At 35.5% G+C, this 24,643-nt stretch overlaps 2 protein-coding genes across 4 annotated transcripts; one reads left to right on the top strand and one right to left on the bottom strand.

The window, feature by feature from the left end:
- Positions 1 to 5,861: 5,861 nt before the first annotated feature.
- LOC142180245 (peroxidase 40-like) lies at positions 5,862 to 7,423 on the top strand. Of its 2 annotated transcripts, none has more exons than XM_075251194.1 (4): positions 5,862 to 6,267; positions 6,343 to 6,542; positions 6,633 to 6,798; positions 6,878 to 7,423. In XM_075251194.1, the coding sequence occupies exons 1-4, from the start codon at positions 6,003 to 6,005 to the stop codon at positions 7,282 to 7,284; spliced, it is 1,038 nt and encodes a 345-aa protein (XP_075107295.1). In that variant the 5' UTR covers positions 5,862 to 6,002; the 3' UTR covers positions 7,285 to 7,423. The 2 variants fall into 2 exon arrangements, with proteins under 2 accessions (XP_075107295.1, XP_075107296.1); XM_075251195.1 differs by having other exon boundaries at positions 5,867 to 6,263; positions 6,351 to 6,542.
- Positions 7,424 to 10,102: 2,679 nt separating this feature from the next.
- LOC107772864 (peptidyl-prolyl cis-trans isomerase FKBP43-like) lies at positions 10,103 to 15,329 on the bottom strand. 2 transcript variants are annotated; one of them, XM_075251193.1, is made up of 11 exons: positions 15,182 to 15,329; positions 14,809 to 14,882; positions 14,465 to 14,715; positions 13,986 to 14,128; positions 12,710 to 12,863; positions 11,878 to 12,102; positions 11,064 to 11,340; positions 10,890 to 10,977; positions 10,684 to 10,725; positions 10,543 to 10,591; positions 10,103 to 10,463 (listed from the first exon to the last, which is right to left on the bottom strand). In XM_075251193.1, exons 1-11 carry the CDS (start codon positions 15,201 to 15,203, stop codon positions 10,382 to 10,384), a joined length of 1,407 nt encoding a protein of 468 aa, XP_075107294.1. In that variant the 5' UTR covers positions 15,204 to 15,329; the 3' UTR covers positions 10,103 to 10,381. The 2 variants fall into 2 exon arrangements, with proteins under 2 accessions (XP_075107294.1, XP_075107293.1); XM_075251192.1 differs by lacking the exon at positions 10,543 to 10,591.
- Positions 15,330 to 24,643: the final 9,314 nt, after the last annotated feature.

Raw genomic sequence — 24,643 nt, 5'->3', positions numbered from 1 at the left:
TGGTATATTTGATTGAGGTCCCGAGGGCCTCGGGTGAGTTTCGGATGGTTAACGGATCAAAAATTGGACTTAAACAGCTGCTGCAATTTTTCTCTTCTGCTGGAAATTCTGGGCTGTGATCGAGGCCCAAGATTGAGCTCCCAAGATCGAGCTCCCGAGATCGAACTCCCGAGATCGAACTGGACAGATCGAGCTCCCAAGATCGAACTGGACAGATCTGTAAGTTATAAAAATAGAGGCATTCAACCCATTTGCCATTTTTGACAAACTTGAGCTTGAACAGAGGCGACTTTTGACAGATTTTCAAGGAAAGACATTTGGGGTAAGTGATTCCAACTCGGATTTGGTCTATATATACAAATATATCATTGTTTTCACCATTTAATTAGTGTTTTGAGATTAAAATTTGGAAAAATTTAGAAATCTCATAGAAAAGAATTTTTGAGATTTCGGCATCGATTCGGAGTCGGATTTGAGTGAAACTGGTATGGTTGGACTCGTAATTGAATGAGTTGTCGGATTTCATAACTTTTGCCGGATTCCAAGATGTGGACCCCACGGACGAATTTTTAATTAATTTCAAAATTTTTATTAAAAATGTAGTATTTTCTTATAGAATTCATTCCTATAATTTTTAGTGATTGTATCGAATTATTTTGGCTAGATTTGAGCCAGACAGAGTTGGATAATCGTGAAAAAGGCCTTATAGTGGATTAAATTGGAGCAAGACGAGGTAAATCTCTTGTCTAATCTTGTGAGGGGAAAATTTACCCCATAGGTGATTACATTAAATAATTATTGCTAATTGCGGGGGCTACGTATGCACCAGTATTTTAAAAGGCGTGGGCGTAAGGCGGGGCATTTTACATATGCCTCAGCGGGGCGTAAGCCCCATAAGTATTTAATTTTTAATATTTTATAAAATAATATAATGACAGTTAATATTTATAAACAGGTAAAATTGCATAAAAATTGAAGAAAACTATATATATGTGTGCTCCATCCCCACACAAAACTAATCAAAACAATCTATTATACGTTACTTACAAGCACAAGTAATTTGAGTCTAAAAGAATAAAGTTTTTTATATGGAGAAACAAAAAGGATGATTAACCTGCAATTTGAACTTTAAATTTGCTGCTATGAAGAAAAATGTAGTTCTCTTTCTATTTTAAAAAAAAATTAAATATTCGTTGCTTTTGGGAGATATTAGCAGACTAGTGGACAAGATAAAAAATTGAGAAAATTATGAATTAGGGCTTAAATCAATAAAAAAAGGTCTTTACTTTTAAATTTAATACTTTTGAGTTCCTTTTTAAACCTTTTGAGTAATTACCAAACTGACTTTTGAGAATTTGGGTATTATATGAAGGACTAATTCAACAAATTTTGTTTTAATTTGAAAAAGTCTCTAGGGCTTACTCCTTACTAAAAAAATGCGCCCTGAACGCCCGGGCGTACGCCCCAAATTACGGGGCGTACGCCTCTTGAGACTTTCGCCCCACACCATCGCCCCGGGGCGTTTTTGGTATGCCTCGCCCCGGGGCTCGCCCCAGAAACACCTTTTAAAACAGATGTACGCACGAGGTGACGAGAGTCCGTGCGTAGCTACTATTAATGCTAAAATCCGGGTAGTTTAGGACTCAAAGCATGAATTACTTGTGTAAATTATATTCTTTATTAATTAAAATATTTGATGTATATATTGTGAATTGTTATGAAAGGTAAAAAAATATAAAATTTTCATATGCTTAATTTTTGTTTAGATTAATTAATTGTTGAAATAAAATTGCTATCCTCTCGAATAAATTTTATAATAAATATACTCTCCTTCTGGAGGCACATAAGAAAATGTCCTCCTTTCTTGTGGAGCGGGCCGAACGCCTCGGCAAGATAGATGCATCTATGGATCGTGCCGCACGTCTCTCGGCAGTGTACACGAAACTCTGGATCGGGCCGTACGTCCTCGAAAGAAATCGTGCTTAGCAATAATAATAATTACACGATACTTTGACGGTTTATTGCAGCTTGTAAAGCTATTTGATAAATTGGAAATTCATTGAAATTGAATTGCACCTTGTAAAGCTATTTGATAAATTGGAATTTTTATTGAAATTGAAGGATTTAATATATATATATATTGAGAATTGTTACATTTTGAAGGAATTTAATTATTTCTGCTGGTTAAATAAATTATTGTTATATTCTATGAATCATGCTGATTTAAATATTCTAGTTTTATTTCAATTATTATTATTGACCCATAGTGAGTGTCAAAGTCGGCCATCTCATCTCTACCACTTCGAGATTAGGCTTAATACTTATTGGGTACACGTTGTTTACGTACTCATACTACACTTGCTGCACTTTTTGTGCAGGATCTGAGACATGTACTAGTGGATGACATATCATCACATATCCACGTCATCCCGAGGCATAGTGGTGAGCTGCCTTTCTGAGCCGTTCTGCAACTACTAGTGTCTCTTCTTATATTTACATTTTGTCTATTTCATTTCAGACAGTATTTGGAGTTTTGTATAATCTACTAGATGCTCATGTACTTGTGACACCAGGTCTTGGCACGCAAATATTGGTAGAATTTAGTATTTTATTATTTTTTTGGATTAAAAGTTTAATCAATATATGCTTAATTTATTAGTTGGTTTGCCTAACTGTAGTGTTGGGCGCCATCACGACCTATAGATGAAATTGGGTCGTGACAGTTTGAGATCTTTATACTTTAAAAATGATCACAAAATATATGATAATATTATATATTTTTGGTAATAAATATGATTACCGAATATATTATAAAAATTATTTTTATAAGAAAGGAAACACTTTACAAGGGTTCTTGCAGAAGCTACGCATGAAACGTGTGGCCTATAAGGTACCAAAGGTCACACTTTGAAAGTGTTTTTGTAGGAGTTAAAAAGCGTTGCTATAAGCGTATGTACAAGCGTGGCTTATGTACCGTATAGGCCACACTTTTGAAGCGTAGTTTCTAAAGCAACACTCGTAAAGCGTGGCCTTAGGGAAAATATTACGCTCATTTAGGTCACCCCTGAAAAGCGTTGCTTAAAGTTGAAAAGTGTGGCCTTTGATTAAATGCTACACTTTTTGATAGTTTAGGCCACACTTTTTAAGGGTGGTTAAAGATCTAAAATGTTGTAGTGCGAGAAAATAGAAAATTCCTAAACAACTGTAATCCTGAATCCGTTGGACAAGTAAGACTCATTGTCGAGCTCTTCAAGCCAGCAACCACTTTTTAAAAAAACATCATATCATATTATACTAAAAGTAGAAAGATCTTACCTTCAAAGTTTATTTACAAAAATATCTTTTAAATTTTGAGTGACCACTTTATCCTTAAAAAAAATACCTTCCATTAAATGATTTCTATCTTTTTACCCTTCAAGCAATTAATATACATGTAACATTTTTGTACAATATATATATATATATATCTTCAATTAATATAGTTATTGACTGTTTTATGTATAGTGGATTTTTACAATTTCAATTAATCAAAATCTGAAAGCAAATGAGAAGACAACTATGAATTTATTAATCATCTTATGAAGAAACTGTTGTCTCTTGCATTCCCCAATGATCCATGTTTTTTCGACTCCTTACATATACATCTCCTCTTTTACTATCTATTTGAATTTGGTTTAGAGAGCACAGATGAGGTATTTCTTCGTGGATGTTCTTTTTTTTTTTTTGGTTGTCAATTAGCTTCTTGCATCTTACTTATCATATAAATTATATTGTTTAATGGATGTTTACGAGTTTGATCCCTTATATGAAAGTAAAGAGCTGAAATTTTGTTTCAACATGTTATGAGATGTTTTTATTTTTTCAGGAAAAACCAATTGACGTGATGCTTTTATAGATAATTGGATAGAAATCTGCTTGGAATTGCGCCGATACAAATGAGATGGGCGGCATTACTTTCTTTCTAACATGATCGTTTTTCTTTGACACATTTTTTCCAATTTCTTTTTCCTTGAGTAATTTTCTATTTGATTGTGCAGTCCGCACAGCATGAGAGTTTCCTTACGTACATTTAATTATCACATGGTTAATTTTTTTTTTCCATATTTTCACAGTTTTCATATTTTGTCTTTTCGTTTCTTTGTTTTCTCAAACCTGGCATTTCAATTAATAAAAGAATTTTGATGCAATTGTTGTCTTATAAATATTTTGTTTTAGAGTCATTTTGATAAATAGGCATACTTCTTGTTGTATACCGTAAAAATCGGTTAGCCCTTCGTACGAACTGGTCGAGATGATAATGCATTAGATCGGAGAAGCATCTTCATAATCAGGGTGAGATCCGAAGTCATGTCATCAAGCTTCGAGCCTTAAGGACCGATCAATGTCGAGCTCGATATCATTATCGAGCCCGAGTCCAAATCGAACTATGATGCAAAGTGAAGTTATCGAGCTTACGAGACAGAGACCGACCAACACAGACCCCGAATCAATACGAGGATCCTGGCCAGAATCGAGCTCGAGTCAAGATCGAGAGCTCGGGTTAAGATCGAGAGCTCGAGTCAAGATCGAGCTTATAGACAAGAGTCGTTGCAATCCCATTAAAGAAGAGAATCCTGACAGAAATTACGAAAAAATTGATTTATCATGGGTCTCCCACTATGTATTTTAAATTATATCTAAAGTAGGATCATCCACTATAAAGAGGATGGCTACATTTATGTAAAGACCAAGTTTTTGCATACTTTGTAACTAGATATCACACATTTCATATTGAAGAACTATCCTTTCTAGCTTCATATCTTTCATCCTCACAGTCAAATATTAGATATTCTTATTTACCCATACAATTTGTGTTGAGTTATACCACATATCCTTAGAACTACATACAAATTTAACTCTATCCGTTTTTCGGGTAAATACTTATCTTAAACTTGGACAAGAAATATTTTAAAGATGTTGACTAATTTTGGTGCTACTCGGTCTAACTGTATGGATATCCATCTTGTCAAAATCCTTCACCTATGAATTGGTGATAATAATGATTTTCATGAATTCAGGGAGCAAGAGAATTGTTTATCGATTAAACTGCAGAAATATTTTGCAAAAAATAGTAGCTAAGTAGGAAAACAATAATTTCAAGATTTGGGTTTTACTTTGAATGGTTTAAAATTCATACTGTTGACAGTGATTTGGATCAATTACGACATATGTATTAACTTTAATTTTGCGTATATATTGGGACCACATTTGGGGAAAGTTAACTAATAAAATATCAATTCAATATGTTTAAAATATTAATAACATAATACGAGTAAGTCATTCTTATACGTACACTCTAATATTAACATAGTATAGATTGTTACAAAAAGATTAAAGAACCTTCAAACTAATTAAATCATATAAAATTGCACATGATTGTTGCAAAAGATTAACAAATTAAAAGAAATTTCCAACTAAATATGTAAAACAATTTTAGCTAAACGCATCACCAAATGATAAGCTTATGTCACAATAAATTATTTTCTCTAGTCGTCAAATGTTCAATGTCTTCAAACTGGTACGGAGATTTGCTCTGGAGCAAAGGAACCAATATTGCGTCAAGGAAATCGACTGTGTTAGTTTTAAGGGTGGATATTAATTTCCCTATGCATTAGGGCCCTATGAGTCAATCTTTTGCTGTTCTTTTGTGATAAAACCTTCGATTCTGCAAATTTTCAGACTGCAAAATTGGATCTGCAAAAGATAGACTAGACCAAACAAGGATTTTGCATACCTCACGTAAATCGGTTGGTATTAGGTGGGTTGTTATAAACCATGGGACCTCTCATGTAATGTTCATTTTTCTTTTTGACTCATTACACTTGAGACTATGTCTTCTTCTCAACTGCTCTCTCTTTTTCCCTCTGACTAGCAGTGAGCAATTTCTCTATTTAAGGCCTCAACTTTCACTATCATCTTATTAACTTAACAACCATAACTTGCCATAAAATAGAAGGAATAAAATGGCTTCCTTCTACTTAGCTTCTTTCTGCATAATGGTACTGAGTTTTTCGGTAACATTTGCTAGTGGAAATAGTGTTCCCAACAAGTCCAAGGAAACATGCATTAATGATGCAACCATCGTGTTAAGTTTTGGTTTGTACCAAAACAGCTGCCCAGAAGCTGAACCTATCATATATTCATGGGTGGAAAGAACAGTGTCTCAAGACCCCAGAATGGCTGCTTCTTTGCTTCGTCTTCATTTCCACGACTGCTTCGTTAATGCAAGTACAATTTTTCTTTTTCCTTTTTATTTGAATACAGTAGTATATTTTATGTTAAATAATACTCCATATGTAAAAGCATTTCAGGGATGTGATGCATCAGTATTGCTGGACGATACCCCTAATTTTACTGGAGAGAAAACAGCTGCCCCAAACTTGAACTCATTGAGGGGTTTTGAAGTGATTGATTCCATCAAAGCTGATTTAGAACTGGCTTGTCCCCAGACTGTATCTTGTGCTGATATTCTTGCTATTGCTGCTAGAGATTCTGTTGTTCTGGTATTATATTATTCCTTATACTACTAACAAATAAGTAATTCAGAACTTTTTCAATAATTAATGCATGCAACTCCAATATAATTATTGCAGTCAGGAGGTTGGGGATGGGAAGTGCAAATGGGAAGAAAGGATAGTTTAACAGCTAGCAGAAAAGCAGCAAATAACAACATTCCTGGACCAAACTCTAATGTTGCCACCCTTGTTTCCAACTTTCAAAACCTTGGTTTTTCTCTTCAAGATATGGTCACTCTCTCTGGTAAACTTAATTTGAAGGGCTAGATGATATTATATTGATTTAACATATATAAGACTAATTAATGTTTATTATACTGAAGGTGCACATACAATTGGAAGGGCTAGATGTTCAACATTTAGTTCCAGGCTAAATGGGGGTAGCAATTCAGACATGAACTTGGATTTCTTGCAGTCACTGCAACAACTGTGCTCAGTTTCTGATACAAACACAACACTAGCAAATCTTGATGACATGACACCATCAACGTTCGACAATCAGTACTACGTTAACCTTCTATCGGGAAAAGGGTTGCTTGTTTCAGACCAGGTCTTAGCAACTGGGGATGACAATACTAGAGAAATAGTGCAAACTTATGTGGATGATCCATCTGCTTTTTTTGAGGATTTTAAAAACTCCATGCTCAAAATGGGAAGCTTGGCACCACCAACTGGAACAACCGGTGAAATCCGTGTTAACTGTAGGGTTGTTAATCAATTTAATTCTTAAGACTCCATGAAAATCATTACTATAAAAATTTCTGCGTGCTTCGTGGATGGCTCCATACATCAGTTTATTGTACAAAGCCATACCGGCTCATCCTCCAAGATAGGATTCGGATATTTTCTCAATGCAATGATTTAACATAGCCCAAAGAGGAAAGCAATCTTCACAGCCCATTCACAGCATTCTTTTATTTATTTTTTTTAATCAAAGGAGAAACCACGAGCATAACAGAGAGGGCAACGTCCACCCTTCACAAAATCCGAATTTCCCCGATGCATCATTCTTTTTTACTTTGTAGGCTAAGCTCAGCTGATACTGAACAAAAAATGGTGAGCAATATGATTTATAACTTGTAGCTGAAAGTCGCAATCGGTGAATGCGAACTCAGTGAATGATGACTTATACATCGCAAGCAGCGAATACGACTTCTAAATCACAATCACAAATGAGACTTATAAACTTATATCTCCAAAGTTGGAAAAAAAAAAAAAATTAACTGTCGGAATTTTGTGGAATTTGTTTCCTTCGGGCGAGAGATTTGTATTTTCCTTGGTTAAAAACGATGAATTTTTTTTTTCCTGATATTTTTTGTGCTCTTAATTTGGTGTCAGGTTTGGCATTTCTTCTTGATTTTATTTTTGGGATTCTAAATAACTCTACTCATATGTCGGGTTGGTTTGAATTTTTCAATAACCAAACCAATAGTGTCGGGTTTTTAAATCTATAAACCATACCAAACCAATAAAGTCAGGTTTTTCAATCTCGGGTTTTTTCGGTTTTCGGATTTTTTTCCCGGTAAACTCTTCATAGCGCAAAATATGTAACTTGTGCTCCAATTATTTTTTTAGTCCTAGTAGAATACAACTATGTAATGTATTCTTCAAGAAAATAACACAATAATATGAGATTAGTCATAGCATTGTACTAAATAATATTCAATAACAAAGATAATAAAATCACATAAATAAAATATTACTAATTAATATGCCATAATAAAAATTAAGATAATCTAAAAATATTATATAGGTAATGTTAAAATAAGTACATCTAATAAGTACTAATTAATTACACAACTAAGCACTAAAGAAAAAAATAAGTTAGGTTATGCACTTTTCATTATAAACTAATGGAAAACTAAAAAATGGATATCCAACATTATTATCATTCTTAGTGTTGAATTGAATTTCCTTTATTAGGATTAGTATTGATTTGAACTTTATTTGACTTACTACTTTTATGGGTAAAATTTATTGGACCATTCAAGAATATTAAGTCTAAACTTTAAATAATACGTTTAAAGATAAAATTGTGAACAAGTTTAAGAAATATTTATAAATTATATTACAATAAATATTTATATGTATAAAATATTTTAAAAAATTGTACAAATGTAATGTCGGGTTGGTTTGGTTTCGGTTTGACTTTTTTTAGTTAAAACCAAACCAAACCAATTATGGTCGGCTTTTTTTTTGCCAACACCAAACCAAATCAAACCAACCCACAATCGATTTTTTTTTCCTGTTTAACTCAAATTATCGGTTTAGTGCGGTTTATAGGTTTTATTTGTACACCCCTACTCAAGAATGTTAAAAGAGGAGGAATTTTAGTTTTACTCAAGTGACGGAGTAATACATCATCTGACTATTATTAGGTATGTCGACACTAATAAAATTCCATGGATGCAATCGCAATCCGCAACCGCATATGCGACTTAAAATGCACCCCGTATATGCGACATAAATTGCAATCTGCATGTGCGAGTAAGTCACAATCAGCAAACACAACTTATTATCGCAATCATTGAATGCGACTTATAAATCGCATTTAGTGAATGGCGACTTATAAATCGCAAGCAGCGAATGCGACTTATAAATTACAATCATTAATTGAGACTTATAAACTTATATCTCTAAAGTTGGAAAAAATATTAACGTGGGATTTTTGCTGAATTTTTTCTTCGGGTGATAGATTTGTATTTTCCTTTGTTAAAAACGATGAAGTCTATTTATTTCTAATTTCTTTTGGTATTTTCTGTGCTCTTAATTTGGTGTCAAGTTTTGCATTTCTTCTTGATTTTGTTTCCGGAATTCTGAATAACTCTACTGAAGAATGTTAAAAGAGGAGGAACTTTGGTTTTACTCAAGAAAGATTCTACTGAGTAGTATATTACCTAAATATTATTAGGTATGTCGTCACTTATAAAATTCTACGAATGCAATCGCAATCCGCATATGCGACTTGTAAATCGCAATCCGCGTATGCGACTTAAGCGACATAAATTGCAATCTGCATGTGCGAGTGAGTTGCAATCAGCAAAGGCAACTTATAAATCGCAAGCGCTGAATGCGACTTATAAATCGCATTTAGTTAATCGACTTAGAAATCGCAAGCAGTGAATGCGACTTATACATCACAATCATTAAATGAAACTTATATCTCTAAAGTTGGAAAAAAACTTAAGTGAAGCTCCATTATGTTTACCAACAAAAAAGGCCTAATATATAATGAAGTTCTAAACATGTTTGTTTTTTGACAAATTTGGCTAGAAAAGATTTTTTTAAAAGATTAATGAATTTAGAAAGATAATAATATATTTTTTTTATTATCAAACATGCCATGTGGACAAAAAGTATCCATGTGGCAGTAAGTTGAAGGGGGTAATTAAGACCATAACTAGTTTAGGTATGTACGTTAGGGGTCCGATATATTATGCTTTTTTTAATTGTTAATTTGCATTAGTTGGTGATATGTGCACACAGTAAATATCCTATGACTGTCCAAAACAAAAGTTGTTTCACACATGTTAAATAAAATTAAACTAAGAAAACTGATACATCACGATTGATGTCGCGGCAAAGTTCATCCGGGCCACTATGCAAACTTAGCAATCAGGTATAAACATTTCCCGGAAGCAAAAAACAAAACCTTCAGCTAATATCATCACATGAGATGAGAACTGTTTTGCTTACAGTCTAAAATGCAGTTTTCAGGGAGGAAAAACATAGTAAGACAACTCTTCACATAACTACCTCAGCAAGAGGGTTGGCAACATTGCTTTTGTTGAATGGATTCTGAATGGAGTAACTGTATATTATCTCTTTTATTCACATATATCAACCAATTCAATTTCATACTGGATCCATGAGTTTGGCGGTACTGGAGGCCTACCGTTTTTCCCAAAGCTGCATCAACAAAAGGCATGAACGTAGAAACTTTTTATCACAACGAACAAGTTTAAAAGATGCAATAATTTGTATATACCCCAAAGATGGTGGAACAATGAATCTTCTCTTTTCACCAACATGCATACCTGTACAGCTTAAGCTTAGGCACGCATAAGAGACAGTATAATAGAACGCTTAAGATATAAAGGATACAGTTTCAGTCCATAAAAATGATTACCTTCAATGCCAATGTTCAATCCCTTTACCATGTTCTTGTCACCTGATCAAAGACAGCAAATAAATATGAAGTGAAGAGAACTCTCTTGAAAATCACAGGAAGAACTGAAAAGTTCCACCTAAACTATATATACTCCTCATCCGTTTGTCCAACCAACTAAAAGATCAGTGTGTGTGTGCGAGAGAGAGAGAGAGAGAGAGAGAGACCTAAACGGAATTTATGGGGAGCTTCACCAATGTTAGAGTCAACGACGCATCCTGTACCTCTTAATTTGGCAATGAAATAAATTTTGACCTGGACAAAAGAAAGGATAACTCAGTAGTTATTACTAGCATTGTGTTTGCACCACCTCTATCTAAATTATCAATAGAGTCCGTCACCTGCTTTCCTATGGAAGCTGCTTTTCCATCTTGTTTTCCCTTCACCAGCACCTCAAAAGTCACTCCATCTGATAATGTAAGTACCTGTGGTGATGTGGCATTCTCAGTGATCTCCTTAGGAGTTGCAAGTGAGCTTTGATTTTCCATCTCCAATTGAGATGATGATATATTTGAGTCACAACGATTTTCTTGGTTTTCAATCTTCCTTTTCTTTTCTTTCGTTCTATCCTGAGAATGGCACATTTCAGTTACTGGTTCGGGACTTTTGTTTGGAGCTCTGCATATTCAAAGTGCAAGTCAGACCTTAAGCATGCCTCAGAAGAGTCTTTTAACAACAAAAGTACAATCGTACAATAAACTTAAATACTCAAAATATTTTTCAAATATTTATAGCCTAATTTAAATTTTCAACTATGAAAAATGAAACATATTCACTTATGTATTTTAGGTCTGCAGTTTGTTGCTTCACACATAGGCGTAATTCTTTTCTCAGCACCAGATACACAAAGTATTTTATTTTATTGATGCATACAAGATATTTTACTAACAAGTAGTTATGAGACTGAAAACAAAAATAAATTGAGTAAACCATCTAATCTAAAGATAGACCTCGTTTATTTATTTGTTTAGTCCAACTCTACAACAGACACCAATAAAGCTTATAGCAACCATGTCATCAGGCCTACATAAAGCAGCCATTTTTAGCAGCCAGGCTATTACATTATCAAATTCTATAATAGCTACAATGTATACAAGTATTTTAAATTAGGACAAAAGGAGTAGTGTAACACAAAGATTATTGTGCAAAGCAAACCTTGGCAACGTCATTCCATCTGATAATGTAAGTATCTGATGACATGGCACTCTAATTGATCTCCTTAAGAGTTGCAAGTGAGCTTCGATTTTCCATCTCCAACTGAATGACGAAATATTTGAGTCACAACGGTTTTCTTGGTTTTCAATCTTCCTTTTCTTTTCGTTCTTTCTCTCCTGAGAATGGCACATTTCAGTTACTGGTTGGGGACTTTTGTTTGAATCTCTGCATATTCAAAGCGCAAGTCATCAAGCGAAACCAATTAGTTAGACAAGAACCTAAATGTAAAAACTAGCAGAAGTCATCCATAAAGGTTTAACAGTGAACCAAAGGAGATAAGATGCTAATCCGAATAGCCAATCTGCTGACAGCATTTTTTCCCATTCTTAAAGCATCACTGGCACCTTCTTGCAAATAAAGGACTAAATGCAACTTAGTGAATGAAAATAACTCAAATGGGGTTGATCAGGTTTTTAGCTTCCTTTTTCTCTTAAAATTCTTTTTTTGCTCTTTTATTATGTGAACCAGATATTCCGGTCATTTCTTCTCCCATTTACATTTCAATTTATGGATAACTCGTCCTCAAATTAGAGGGAGTCAAACAAGACTACCTTAATAGAGTTCTAAATTATACTTGATCCTAGTATTTCTTACTCCGGGAGTACATTTTCTAGACGTAAACTAAATTCTATTTGATCCTTGTACATCTTGCTCAGGATCAGAAATGCATTTCCTTGAAGCAAAGTTAACAATTGCAGGGATGAGGATATGAGCAAATCATATACTACTGTCAAAAAGGAAAAACTTGAAAGGAAAAGATAAAAAAGCTTACTTTCCAGTGATTGATTTCTGACATCGAATTATAGTTGGTGGACAGCTGCCGTTATTCATAGCCATTGGTGTATCTTCTTTGAGTCCGCAATCAGTTGCTGTATTATTAAAGCTTGTACCTCTCCCCTCAACCGGAAGCAAAAGCCCTATTTTGCCTAAGAAAAAATCATCTTTTGAAAATTTAGGACTGACTAATGAAGCTAGACCTATATGATCGAAGCAGAGGAAATTGAAAAATGATATGTCAGGCTTCATGAATTTTAGATCTGAAATTTTATACTTATGCATCAAACCCCAAGAAGATGAAACTTAAAGTGAGTTTGCTGAGGATACAACAACAACATACCCAGTTTGCTGAGGATATGATGTAATATTAACCTTTCAAACTTCATAGCATTACTTCGTCTCTCACTGTGTAAATAAAATAGCATTTATATCTTAAGTAGTATACTGTCAGAGGCGGAGCTAGGATTTGAAGTGTGTGGGTTCTAAATTTTAAAATAAAACACTGCCTTCAGCGAAAATCGAACCCCCATCTTTCCCAGCGAACCCACAGCCCTTACCGTTGATCCAAGACCTCTTTTGTTACTGGGTTCGGCAGTGTATACTTACATAGATTTAGTAAATATTTCAATACAAATACAGGATTCCGGAAAAAGTCACTGGGTTCGCCCGAACCCGCACCCACTACTGTAGCTCCGCCCCTGGTTCTGGAGGTATAAATTATGTAACCTTGTTCATAAGAATTTTCATAGATAACTAGTTTGGGCTTTTCTTTTATAAGGTCGAGTTTACTAGCTTGGGATTGATGCATAGTTATTGTACAATTATTTAAGCCAGAAGACTAGTTGATTTGTTCATCGAATATAATCCGCACACATATTATACTGAAGAAAGATGAGTTCATCATATTAGCTATATTGGATCAGCCTTCCCTATAAGGTTCCTATAGTAAATATGTGATGAGACTACTATCATTAAAATAACACACTGGATCAGCTCACTCTACTACAGGTTCCTATAGTAGATATGTGATCAGCTCTTTCACATGGAGACTACAAAGACATATGTCTTGTAAAGACTATATCCATTTTCTGCCATCTAAAGACTACAACATCATTTTTAGCCTTCCCAGCCAACTTGTAAGATTTACAAATTTACACAACTATTAATTTCCAATAAAGGCCAACTAGTAATTCCAGACCAAACAGGTCATGCATGCTGCAGCATAACTTATAAAACAGACAGCAAATATGATATGGCAGCATGTCGCGCACCTGCATCATCATCGAAGCTGTTGATCCATTGGCGCCTATTATCATCAGCAACGGTTTGGATTTCCAGCAACGCTGGTTTGCTAGCTGTCAACTCTGTATTTTTCTCACATACTGCATTGCTAATATCTTCTCCATACAAGTCACTTGACCAAAATGAAATAGTAAAGGAAAAGTGACAGAATATGATTAAGCATCAAAATAAACTTTTAAAACAAAAGTAAAAGCAAAATAAATTCTGAATTTTCTCTTCAGATAGTGTTGTGAATTTCTGCAAGTTCGACACAAAGAGGGAGAGAGAGAGGGGAGTTTTTTTTCAAATCGACCAGTTGTATCTCCTAATCCAATAGTATGTATACTGTTTTAGTGCTGGTACAGGTTTAGTTCATCTTAGAGAAGTAAAAAGAGTAGTGAATTTTCTTATGCTATGCTAATGCTGCCAAAGTATACAACCGAAAACTACACTCAAGAATGAAGGATACACTCCAAGTTCATCAGTTCCAGTACTTTTACTGCTGGTTCCGTTGGAAGGGAGGTAATAACCGGCAAGGTGGATGCCACGTGGACCGACAACTGAGAAAACAACATCATCAAACTCCTCGAACTCAAGATCCAACTGACAGCAATGAAATTCCTTGCACAATGAGCAGATCGAAATTGGAGGTTGACTGCCAATGGCACATCGAACTATAGATCTTGATTTCCACAATCCACTACGCTCCCCCAGTGTTGCCTGCAATCACCATCTAAATTCATTCCATTACATTTTTTTAAATTTAACATTTACCCAGTAAAGGAGATAACTCATTTGATAAATTAAATAAACCTGTGAAATCCGAACACGCCTTTTATTATTATGCAACCGTAGTGTGTAAGGTTTCCCTGGTTCTATAAAAGCCCCTGAGGAAGGAGAAGACACAAACTCTTGGAATCAAATTGATCATAAAAATTGGACCTTTCTGCTAGTGCTACATACAGAGAAATTAAGTTTGAGCCAATCATTTTTTCACATAATTCAAAAATAAAAGAACAAATCACATAATTTGACAACACATGGTCAAACATTACCATTATGAACTGAATGCATTTACATAAAAAGAAATTTTCCATATAGTTCTCTTTGATCAAACAAATGGGAGGAAAATAGACAAAGCACAAAATGGGAAAAATAAAAGGGGAAAATGGGTTCAGAATCAAACCCCAAAATGCCATATTTGGCATTGAGAAACTTTGCGCAAAGATGCAGAGCAGAGCGGAGCGTGAATCAGTTGTTTTCTACAGGAAGGTGAAGTGCGACGTTTCCTATTCTCCATTTTTAAAAGGGTTTTGGGGTTTATGTATACTACTCTTCATTGTCAGTGGTTTTCTTTCCCGCGCTTTTTTCTTTTTCTTTTTTCTGATTTGTTGCCAAAATGTTGTTTATTTAGATTGCAACAGAGATTAAGCTACTTCATATTCACGTAGTATCACTTGAAAATAACAAAGATTTTACTTTTTTACCAACTTAATAATCTTATATAATAGTATGATATAACATGTGTTTTTTGAATTTTATTTTTTGAGTGATTTAGAAAATAAATTTTTTTAACTGATGTCATGTGGATATTATATAAAATGAGTTGCTTAAATGACAGATTACTTGTGCTTTCAAGACTTGATTTAGCATTTGACGTTTTTTATTTTATGTGATATATAATTATTATTGTGTTATTTTCTGTTATTAATTTTTAACTTTAATGTAATAAACAATAAGTGAAGGAACCATTCGTAAAATTAACCCCAAAAATAATAGGAAAAAATAAGTTTTCTAAGAAATGGAGAGAATCCAAATGACGCACCTATTTGACTCTTTTCTTTTCACCTTTTTTCTCTTATCCTTTATGAATATAATGAAAACAATTATGAAACCAGACATTGCGTGCCTTTTGTTTATTTTCTTTCTAATAAAATTTACGAATAATGCACCTATTTGACTCTTTTCTTTTCACCTTTTACTTTATGTTTTTCACGAAAGTTTTTGGAAGGCATGATAAGTACCCCCCCCCCCCCCCCCCCCATTTTTAATAGTGCACTTTTGATTTTGCACTCCTTATCACGACCCAAAATCTCACATCATGCGCTGTGATGGCACTTAATCTCTAAGACTAGGTAAGCCGATTTCAATTTCATTTCAAGCCATTTTTTTAAACATATAATTTAATACAAGTGTCGAAACCAAAAGCGAAAACAAATATAACAACCTCTCAAGACTGGTAATACTGAGTCACGAACTCTAACTGGATACATGTAATGATCTCAAGGATCGAATATACGATATTGTTCGAATAAGAGTTGACAATACAATAAAATAGAAAGACTCCAAGGGACTGTGACGACTAAGCAGTTCTACCTTGAATCCTTGCGATCAACACACTAACTCTGCCCGAGTCTGATATCTCCAATACCTGACTCTGCACAAAAATGTACAGAAGTGTAGTATGAGTTATGGCTGTCCAACGGGACGGGCCGTCCCGTCCCGTCCCACTTAATTCTAAACGGGATGGGCCCATGTTAAACGGGACACGGGATGGCCATTTCGTCCCGTTTGTCCCGTCCCGTCCCGCCTGTCCCGCGTCCTATTTTTTTTGTGCATTATATACAAAAAACTTGTAATCCTGCTTTTCAAGATTTTCCTAAGACCACGGTTAGAAATGATGTTTTTAAATTTCAAACCGAATATTTTCAATATATTCGTTGTGTATTGTTTCACTTAGATTGTAAAGTGTCTATCACATCTGATATAGGTCGTAGTCCTAATGGTTGTGATTATTTAACTGTTACATGTCATTGGGTTGATTATCACTGGAACATGCAAAAACGTATTATTGGTTATAAATTTGTTGATTCAAAACACAGTGGAGCATATATTACAACTATTGTTCTATAAATTGTTGATTTTTATGGACTCATTGATAAAGTTTTAACTATCACCTTAGATAATGCTTCTGCTAAGTGCTAACACAACTGCAGCAACTAGCTTAATGAAATGATTACAAAATTAATCCAACTTATGCACCGGCCATTAATGAAATGATTACAAAATTTAAAAAATATTTTTTTCCTATTCCCCAAATTTATTTAATTTCTACTATACTTAACCCATCTTTAAAATTAAGAGGTGCAAATGGACTTGTTCGTAAAATTTATGAGAATTTAGCAATTCAAGAAAATGAACAACCATCTCTCGAAGACTGCCAAGCTAACATATATTCTTATGTTAGATCAATGTTTGATAAATATAAATCTATGGAAACAACAAGTGGTGAAACTAGGGAAGAAGAAGAATACAATGAGATACTTAGCATCGGGAGCTATGACGGCATGGAACTCATGGAACATCAATCAACATTGTCAATTCCAGAACAATGTCCGAGAGAAATTATAGATAAGTTACAACGAAGTTATATAAGAGCTTACATATATTAGTATGATAATTTGTAATTGGCTACTAAGAGGGCTAGTTTAAACAGAACCTTTCCTAGAAGGTGGCTGCGTAGATTAGGTGCTCTTCAAAAGAATTTTATTTGTATGTGAGATTTGAGAGTTCTATTAATAAAATAAAAGGCTTTAAGCGTTGAATTATTTTTATGAATTGTCTTACACTCTTACTTAGTTACTTAATGGCTTGAAATTATATTAAATAAATTATAACTCTATTATAAATTTATAATTACTAGAATATTTCATTACAAGTCTTTTGTTTTAATATTTTATAATTCTTTACTTAGTTTCCTTATTTTCATTTAATTTTTAAGTTTATTAAATAACTCAAAAAACTAGTTGTTGCAAACTTTAAAAGCTTAGTCATTGTCAAAAGAATAGCGGTTTTCAAACTCAATGCTTAAATAATTTTTTTTTTAAAACGGCACTTAAGGCCCGCGAACCCGTCCCGTCCCGTTTGTTAGCGGGACGGGATGGGCCTACTGTTTCGTCCCGTTTGTCCCGTCCCGTCCCGCCACCGTCTCGGTTAAATGTCATCCCGTCCCATCCCGTTAATTCTGTCCCGTCCCGTCCCATCCCGTCCCGTTGGACAGCCATAGTATGAGTACACCATAGTCGGTACCCAGTAAGTATCAAGACTAACCTCGGTGGAGTAGTGACGAGGTACAGTCAAGACACTCACTAGTCTATTAACCTGTGCAATATAGTATACAAAAATAATAGAGAATAAATGGCAGCGATAGCAACAACAATCAGCTAATGATGTAAACAGCAAGGAAGCAAGAACATCATAATTATTACTCAAACGAATAAGAAACACAAGTACAACCAATTAAACAAGTCCTTCAAATATAAATCTTTCACATATAATTCTTTCGAATAAATACTTTCCGGATATATTTCTTTCGAATAAATATCCTTTGAATATAAAACTCTTTCAAATAAAAATCTTGCAAATATACTCCTTTTAAATAAATATCTTTTGAGTATAAATCTCTTTCAAATAAATATCTTTCGAATATACTTCTTTCAAATAAATATCTTTTGAATATAATTTTTTGTCAAATAAAAGTCACTCTGTGACACACCTCGTTTCATAATTATAAACTACGAGTCTCAGTCCACTTTCATATTTTCACTGCACCTTGTGCCCATATTTCTGCCAACACTGCACTAACAACTCACTGTCAATAGTAAAAAAATATTATATTTTTCCGGCACCTCGTGCCCACATTTCATATCACAAATGTGGGCACGAGGTGCCAAGGAAATATAATGATTATGTTATTGGCATGCGAACCGTCCGTGCCAATAACAAAATTATTATATCATATCTGCATGGACAGTTCACGTGCCAATGACATAATCATTATATTTTCCTGGTACCTCGTGCACACATTTCATATCACATCTGCACGGACAGTTCACGTGCCAATAACATAATCCGCCCGGCAATAGCCACAAGCTCACAATTTTAACATGAATCAGACTATTATCAAGTTACCAACAACAAGACAAGTTGCACAAGAGATAAAAATAAACACCAGAAAAATTCACAACATCATATAAAAATCACCAACAAAATAATCCCACATCATCATGTATCATCCCTGACAATAGCTACCCTTATCTCTCCTATAGCCACCCGTATCACTCCATAATAATAGCAACCCTTATCCCTCCGCTCTAACAATATCAATAGTCACCCTTATCACTCATATAACCACCCTTATCGCTCCTATTAATAGCCACCCTTATCACTCCGCCCAGACAATATTCCAACACACATAACCACAGTGAAATGCCACCCTTATACCCACGTAATGTCAACAATGGAATGCCACCCTTATGTCCTCATAATAATAACTCAAATCACACAACAATTTACTCAGAATATTATCATGACAACACAATAAATCACTTCATATCACAATTTTCCCGTAGGCCACAACCAATTCTAAAGAGACAACAAATTCACAACAAGTAGCCCAAAGCTCCACACAAGGTACACAAAACCTCAAGAACAACAACAACAGAGATGGAAAAATAACTCAGTATAGGAAAACACCTTCATTAATCCAAATTCTTGATAATTATATTAACGCCTCAATTTAAACTTATTTAATTAATTATTTGTAGATGAAAAATTCATAATATAATTATTTCCAGGAAATATCAAATCAACAAACTCACGGCATTCACATAAAAATTCAAGTGACAATCACACCAAATTATCATATAAAACAAATTCGACAAACAAGATTGAGGCATGGCAAATAGAGGATTTAATAAATGCCAACAATTATCCAATTTACTACACAACAATGCCTAAGACTTTAACCCAATAAATTTTGCACATATAAGCCCGAGTACGTACTCGTCACCTCGCATACACGGCTTTTCACATTTTACATTTTACAAATGGCACATAAGACTAGATGACTAAGGGGTAATTCACCCACTCAAGGTTGGGCAAGATAATTATCTTTTTGAAGTTAAGCCGATATTCCAAAATAGCTTTCTCACATGAATTGACCTCTAAGAGGCTCCAATCTTTCTTGAGCTTTCACTACATTACTACAAGGTTCCGGAAATCCTAGCAACTTCAATCTATTTAGAAACATAACAAAAGTGAACAATAATTAGGAAGATATTCATGGGTTCACCTTATTTAAGCATTTCATCAAACACTAAGTGTGCAAATTTGATTACAAGGTTCTTCCAAAAAAATTCCTTCATCCCACAACCCACTCTTTGCCCATTTGAGCTCAACAATCTTTTCACAAACCTTATTGGTACATGCATGAATAAATAATACTCTCATACCCAAGAATTATACTCCCAATCACCCATCTTCTACCCAAACTCGAAATTGAAGACTAGGGTTAGAACCTTACCTCTTGAGTGAAGATCTTGTGAGCTTTCTTGTTGAATTTCAAGGCTTGAGCAAGATTTTGATGAACAATTAGCTTAGGAATTTCTCCTCACTTTAGGGCACTTCCTCTCTCTAAAAATATCAGATATTCCCTTCAAAATTGGTCTCTTGCATCTATTTAACGAGATAGGGTCGGGTTACAAAGATAGAAGAATGGACCCTCCAAATTCCGGAATGTGCTACAGACCAGGCTTCGCGAGCTCTATAGCGAAATAAATACCAGGCTTCGCGAGGGATATAGCACGGTCTAGCGCGCTACAAACCTGGCTTCACGAGGGATATAGCATGGTCTAGCGCACTACAGACCTGGCTTCATGAGGGATATAGCACGGTCTAGCGCGCTACAAACCTGGCTTCGCGAGGTCGAAATGATTCAACTCCCCAATGCACTGTTCAACCCAAAAAGTCCGAAAATACAATACATTAGCCTACCTTGGCACCACGAAATCTTTAATTTCTTTGCAAAAATTTACGGGGCATTACATTCTCCCCATGTTAGGATCATTCGTCCTCGAATGAGAAGTAGAGTCCGCCCCAAACACCTAACATAACACATCTCTTCTCTCACACATCTCAGGCTCCCAAATTTGACTAACTCCCAAATTTTCCAGAAATTTCGGCAGAGTCTCCTCTGTATTTGGGCCTATCCACCTGCCAGAGAAATACCAAAACCACTTCTAATAATACATCCACAACTCGATAAAGCATCACAACATACCAATAACACAAATTTCAACATTATCGACATTACATTAACAAAAGTGGCATCTGGACATGAACTGTACTTATTTGTATCATAACACATAAAAGTACCTTTCGATCCACAATCATTTGACTATACAATCAAGCGTGAACATTTTCTTTCCTTAACACTTTCGGCCTTTGAGGTGGCCTCCTCGACTCACATACTTCTCCATAACACTCGACAGAGGCAAATCTCAACTTCCAGACTTATCTAATAAGGATGACAATTATGTACCTCTCATAGGGAAATTATCCATTTACTTCACCTCCACTAGCTTCCACCGGAATAATAGAGAAAGGATTTCCAACTACCTTCTTAGACATAGACACATGAAATACCGGGTACATGGAGGACAATGATGCGGGAAACATCATGCTCATAGTTTGGCCTATTTCCTTCAGATTTCAAAAGGCTTGATTTCCCATATTAACACACTATGTTAGTCTTAACCGCGGTAGCAATTTCGTGCATACACACACATTATATGTATGCCCATAATCACATCTCTGGTCATAATAATTGTTCTTAATTAATTCCAGCATCTTGAATTAATCTTATATTAACCAAAATCTCGTTTCAATTTTTTCACAATACTGACAGCAACAAGCGAGGCATGAAGACCTCATAATTATTTACCCGAATTGACGAGTCAGATTTAAATCCACCTGGGCATCCATCTCATATGCTTAAAACTCAATATTTACAGCACGAATATGGCTAAATATGCATAGAAAATACATACAAAATTATCAAATAAGCCTATCAGGCATGACTCTTATTAATACTATAGTACAAATTTTAATTTCATAGAGGGAGAATTTAAACTCATAATTTTTTTTTCACTACAAGGACCTCGTCCTTATATAACTTCCACCGTGGCTTGTAGCCCGGTTTAAATATTTCACACCATATAAAAATGCGAGGATCTCATCCTCAACTCTGAATCACAGGTATTTTGCACATTTTGCCAACTGAAATTTTCCATTCCCTTTCTTTCTTCTTTTTAATAAATTCCGTAAACAGTTTTCACAACACATAATGAACCCCCATACCGGTATGGCATATAATTCATAAAATTGTAATCAATTATCCCGAAATCACATCAAAACCCATTGTAGTGAGTAATAAGAAATCACCTTTTGGGACTCATAGCCCACAATAATGTACAGAACAAAAAATGATAGACACGGCTAACACCATCAAGTCTCCCAACAGGGATAAACACGGAAGTGGAGTACAAATTTATAAATCCACCATATAAGGAGCATGTAAGGAGTTCGCACCTCGATAATCGAATTAAAATAAGAATAATGCTCCTTTTATTATAAATTAATTCATACTTGTAATGACACCATCTGGTATATCGGCCTCAGTCAATTCATAACAATTATATCAACGGGCCGGGCCTCCCCCTCTTGGACGCCCTCTACTCGCCTATCCTCCACCCCTAACTGTTTGTGCACATGGGGTATTAACCGGAATAAAGAATGTAGCCTAAGTGTTTTGATGAAATTCGCCTCTCCCAGGTATGGGACAATCTCTCATGATGTGCCTGGTATCACCACACTCATAACAACCCCTCTGAGGTCGCGGCTGCTCGTACCGAGTCTGTGCCTGATAACTAGAATAAACTCTGTAAGAACCTCGTGCTGGTGGTGCACTAAAAGTATTAACTGGAGCACTATGAGTACTCTGAATTGCGGACTGGGCTGAACGACTGCCCGAGCCTCTGCTATGATGAGTCATAACTGCAGAGTAGGATCCACTGAATCCTCCAGAGTTCCGAGACCTTTTGGTCTCTTTAAACTGATTTTCCTCACTTCGAAAACATTCTAACATCCTGGCAATCTCTACTACTTGCTGAAATTGAATATCAATCTTCAATTCTTGAGCCATGCTTATTTTAAAATCATAATCGAGCCCTTCAATGAATCTGCGAACTCACTCTCTAACTGTAGGAACCAAGATTGGTGCGTGTCGGGCTAACTCACTGAACCTGATAGCATATTCTGACACCGCCATGGTGCCCTGATGCAACTGTTCAAACTTTGTACGCCATGCATCCCGGAGAGTCTAGGGAACAAACTCTTTAAAAAACATTTATGAAAATTGAGCCCAAGTTGGTGGTGTTGCATCGGCTGGCCTGCCCTCTTCATAAGCTTGCCACCATCGATACGCTGCTCCTGACAACTGAAATGTAGTAAAGGTAACTCCGCTCACTTTTACAATACCCATGGTACGGAGAATACAGTGGAACTTTTCTAGAAATCCCTGGGCATCCTCGGTAGTTGTGCCACTAAAGGTAGGTGGACTATACCTCTTAAATCTCTCAAGTCTCTTTTGTTCTTCTTTTGATGCCTCAGGCCTGACCTCAGGCCAAACCGGAATAACAGGTTGTACCGATACTATACCTGGAACTTAACCAATGTGAACCTGCTGCTCTGGAGGATGGGCGGTAGTAGTCTTAACTCCTCCCCCAATCTGTGAAATATTTGGTGAAACGGAGATCAATCCCGCTTGAGTCAATGTACCAAACATGTTTAGGAACTGTGCTAAAGTCTCCTGAAGTCCGGGGGTAAGAACATGTGTCTCTGGTGCCTATCCACCGACTGGCGCAACTGGCATCTCCTCAATTGCCCCTCTAACCGATGTTCTAGCTGTGACATATGCCCTTCCTCGGCCTCTACCTCGACCTAAGGCTCTTGCAGCCCTAGCAATATGCGCGGGTGTCTGCTCAGCTGATCCGGTAGCACGTGTCCTCACCATCTGTGAGAGAATAGAGACACAAAGGCTCAGATTCCAAATTCAACATATTTCGCATGACCGGAATGAAAGAAGTGAAAATTTCCTAACAGTTCTGTAGCCTCTCGAAGATAAGTACAGACGTCTTCGTACTGATCCGCAAGACACTACTAGACTCATTCGCGACTCGTAGAACCTATGAACCTAGAGATCTGATACCAACTTGTCATGACCCAAAATCCCACCTCAGGTGTCGTGATGGCACCTAGTCTCTAAGACTAGGTAAGTCGATTTCAATTTCATTTCAAGCCATTTTTTTTAAACATATAATTTAATACAAGTGTCGAAATCAAAAGCGGAAATAAATATAACAACCTCCCAAGATTGGTAACACTGAGTCACGGACTCTAACTGGATACATTTAATGATCTCAAGGATCGAATATATAATACTATATAAATAAGAGTTGACAGTACAATAAAATAGAAAGACTCCAAGGGACTGCGATGACCAAGCAGTTCTACCTTGAATCCTTGCGATCAACACACTAACTCTGCCCGAGTCTGATATCTCCAATACCTGACTCTGCACAAAAATATACAGAAGTGTAGTATGAGTACACCATAGTCGGTACCCAGTAAGTATCAAGACTAACCTAGGTGGAGTAGTGACGAGGTACAGTCAAGACACTCACTAGTCTATTAACCTGTGCAATATAGTATACAAAAATAATGGAGAATAAATGGCAGTGATAGCAAC

The sequence above is a fragment of the Nicotiana tabacum genome, chromosome 4 (genome assembly GCF_000715075.1).
Source record: "Nicotiana tabacum cultivar K326 chromosome 4, ASM71507v2, whole genome shotgun sequence".
In the NCBI taxonomy this organism is placed as follows: domain Eukaryota; kingdom Viridiplantae; phylum Streptophyta; class Magnoliopsida; order Solanales; family Solanaceae; genus Nicotiana; species Nicotiana tabacum.
This window is presented reverse-complemented; position numbering and strand designations above follow the sequence as displayed.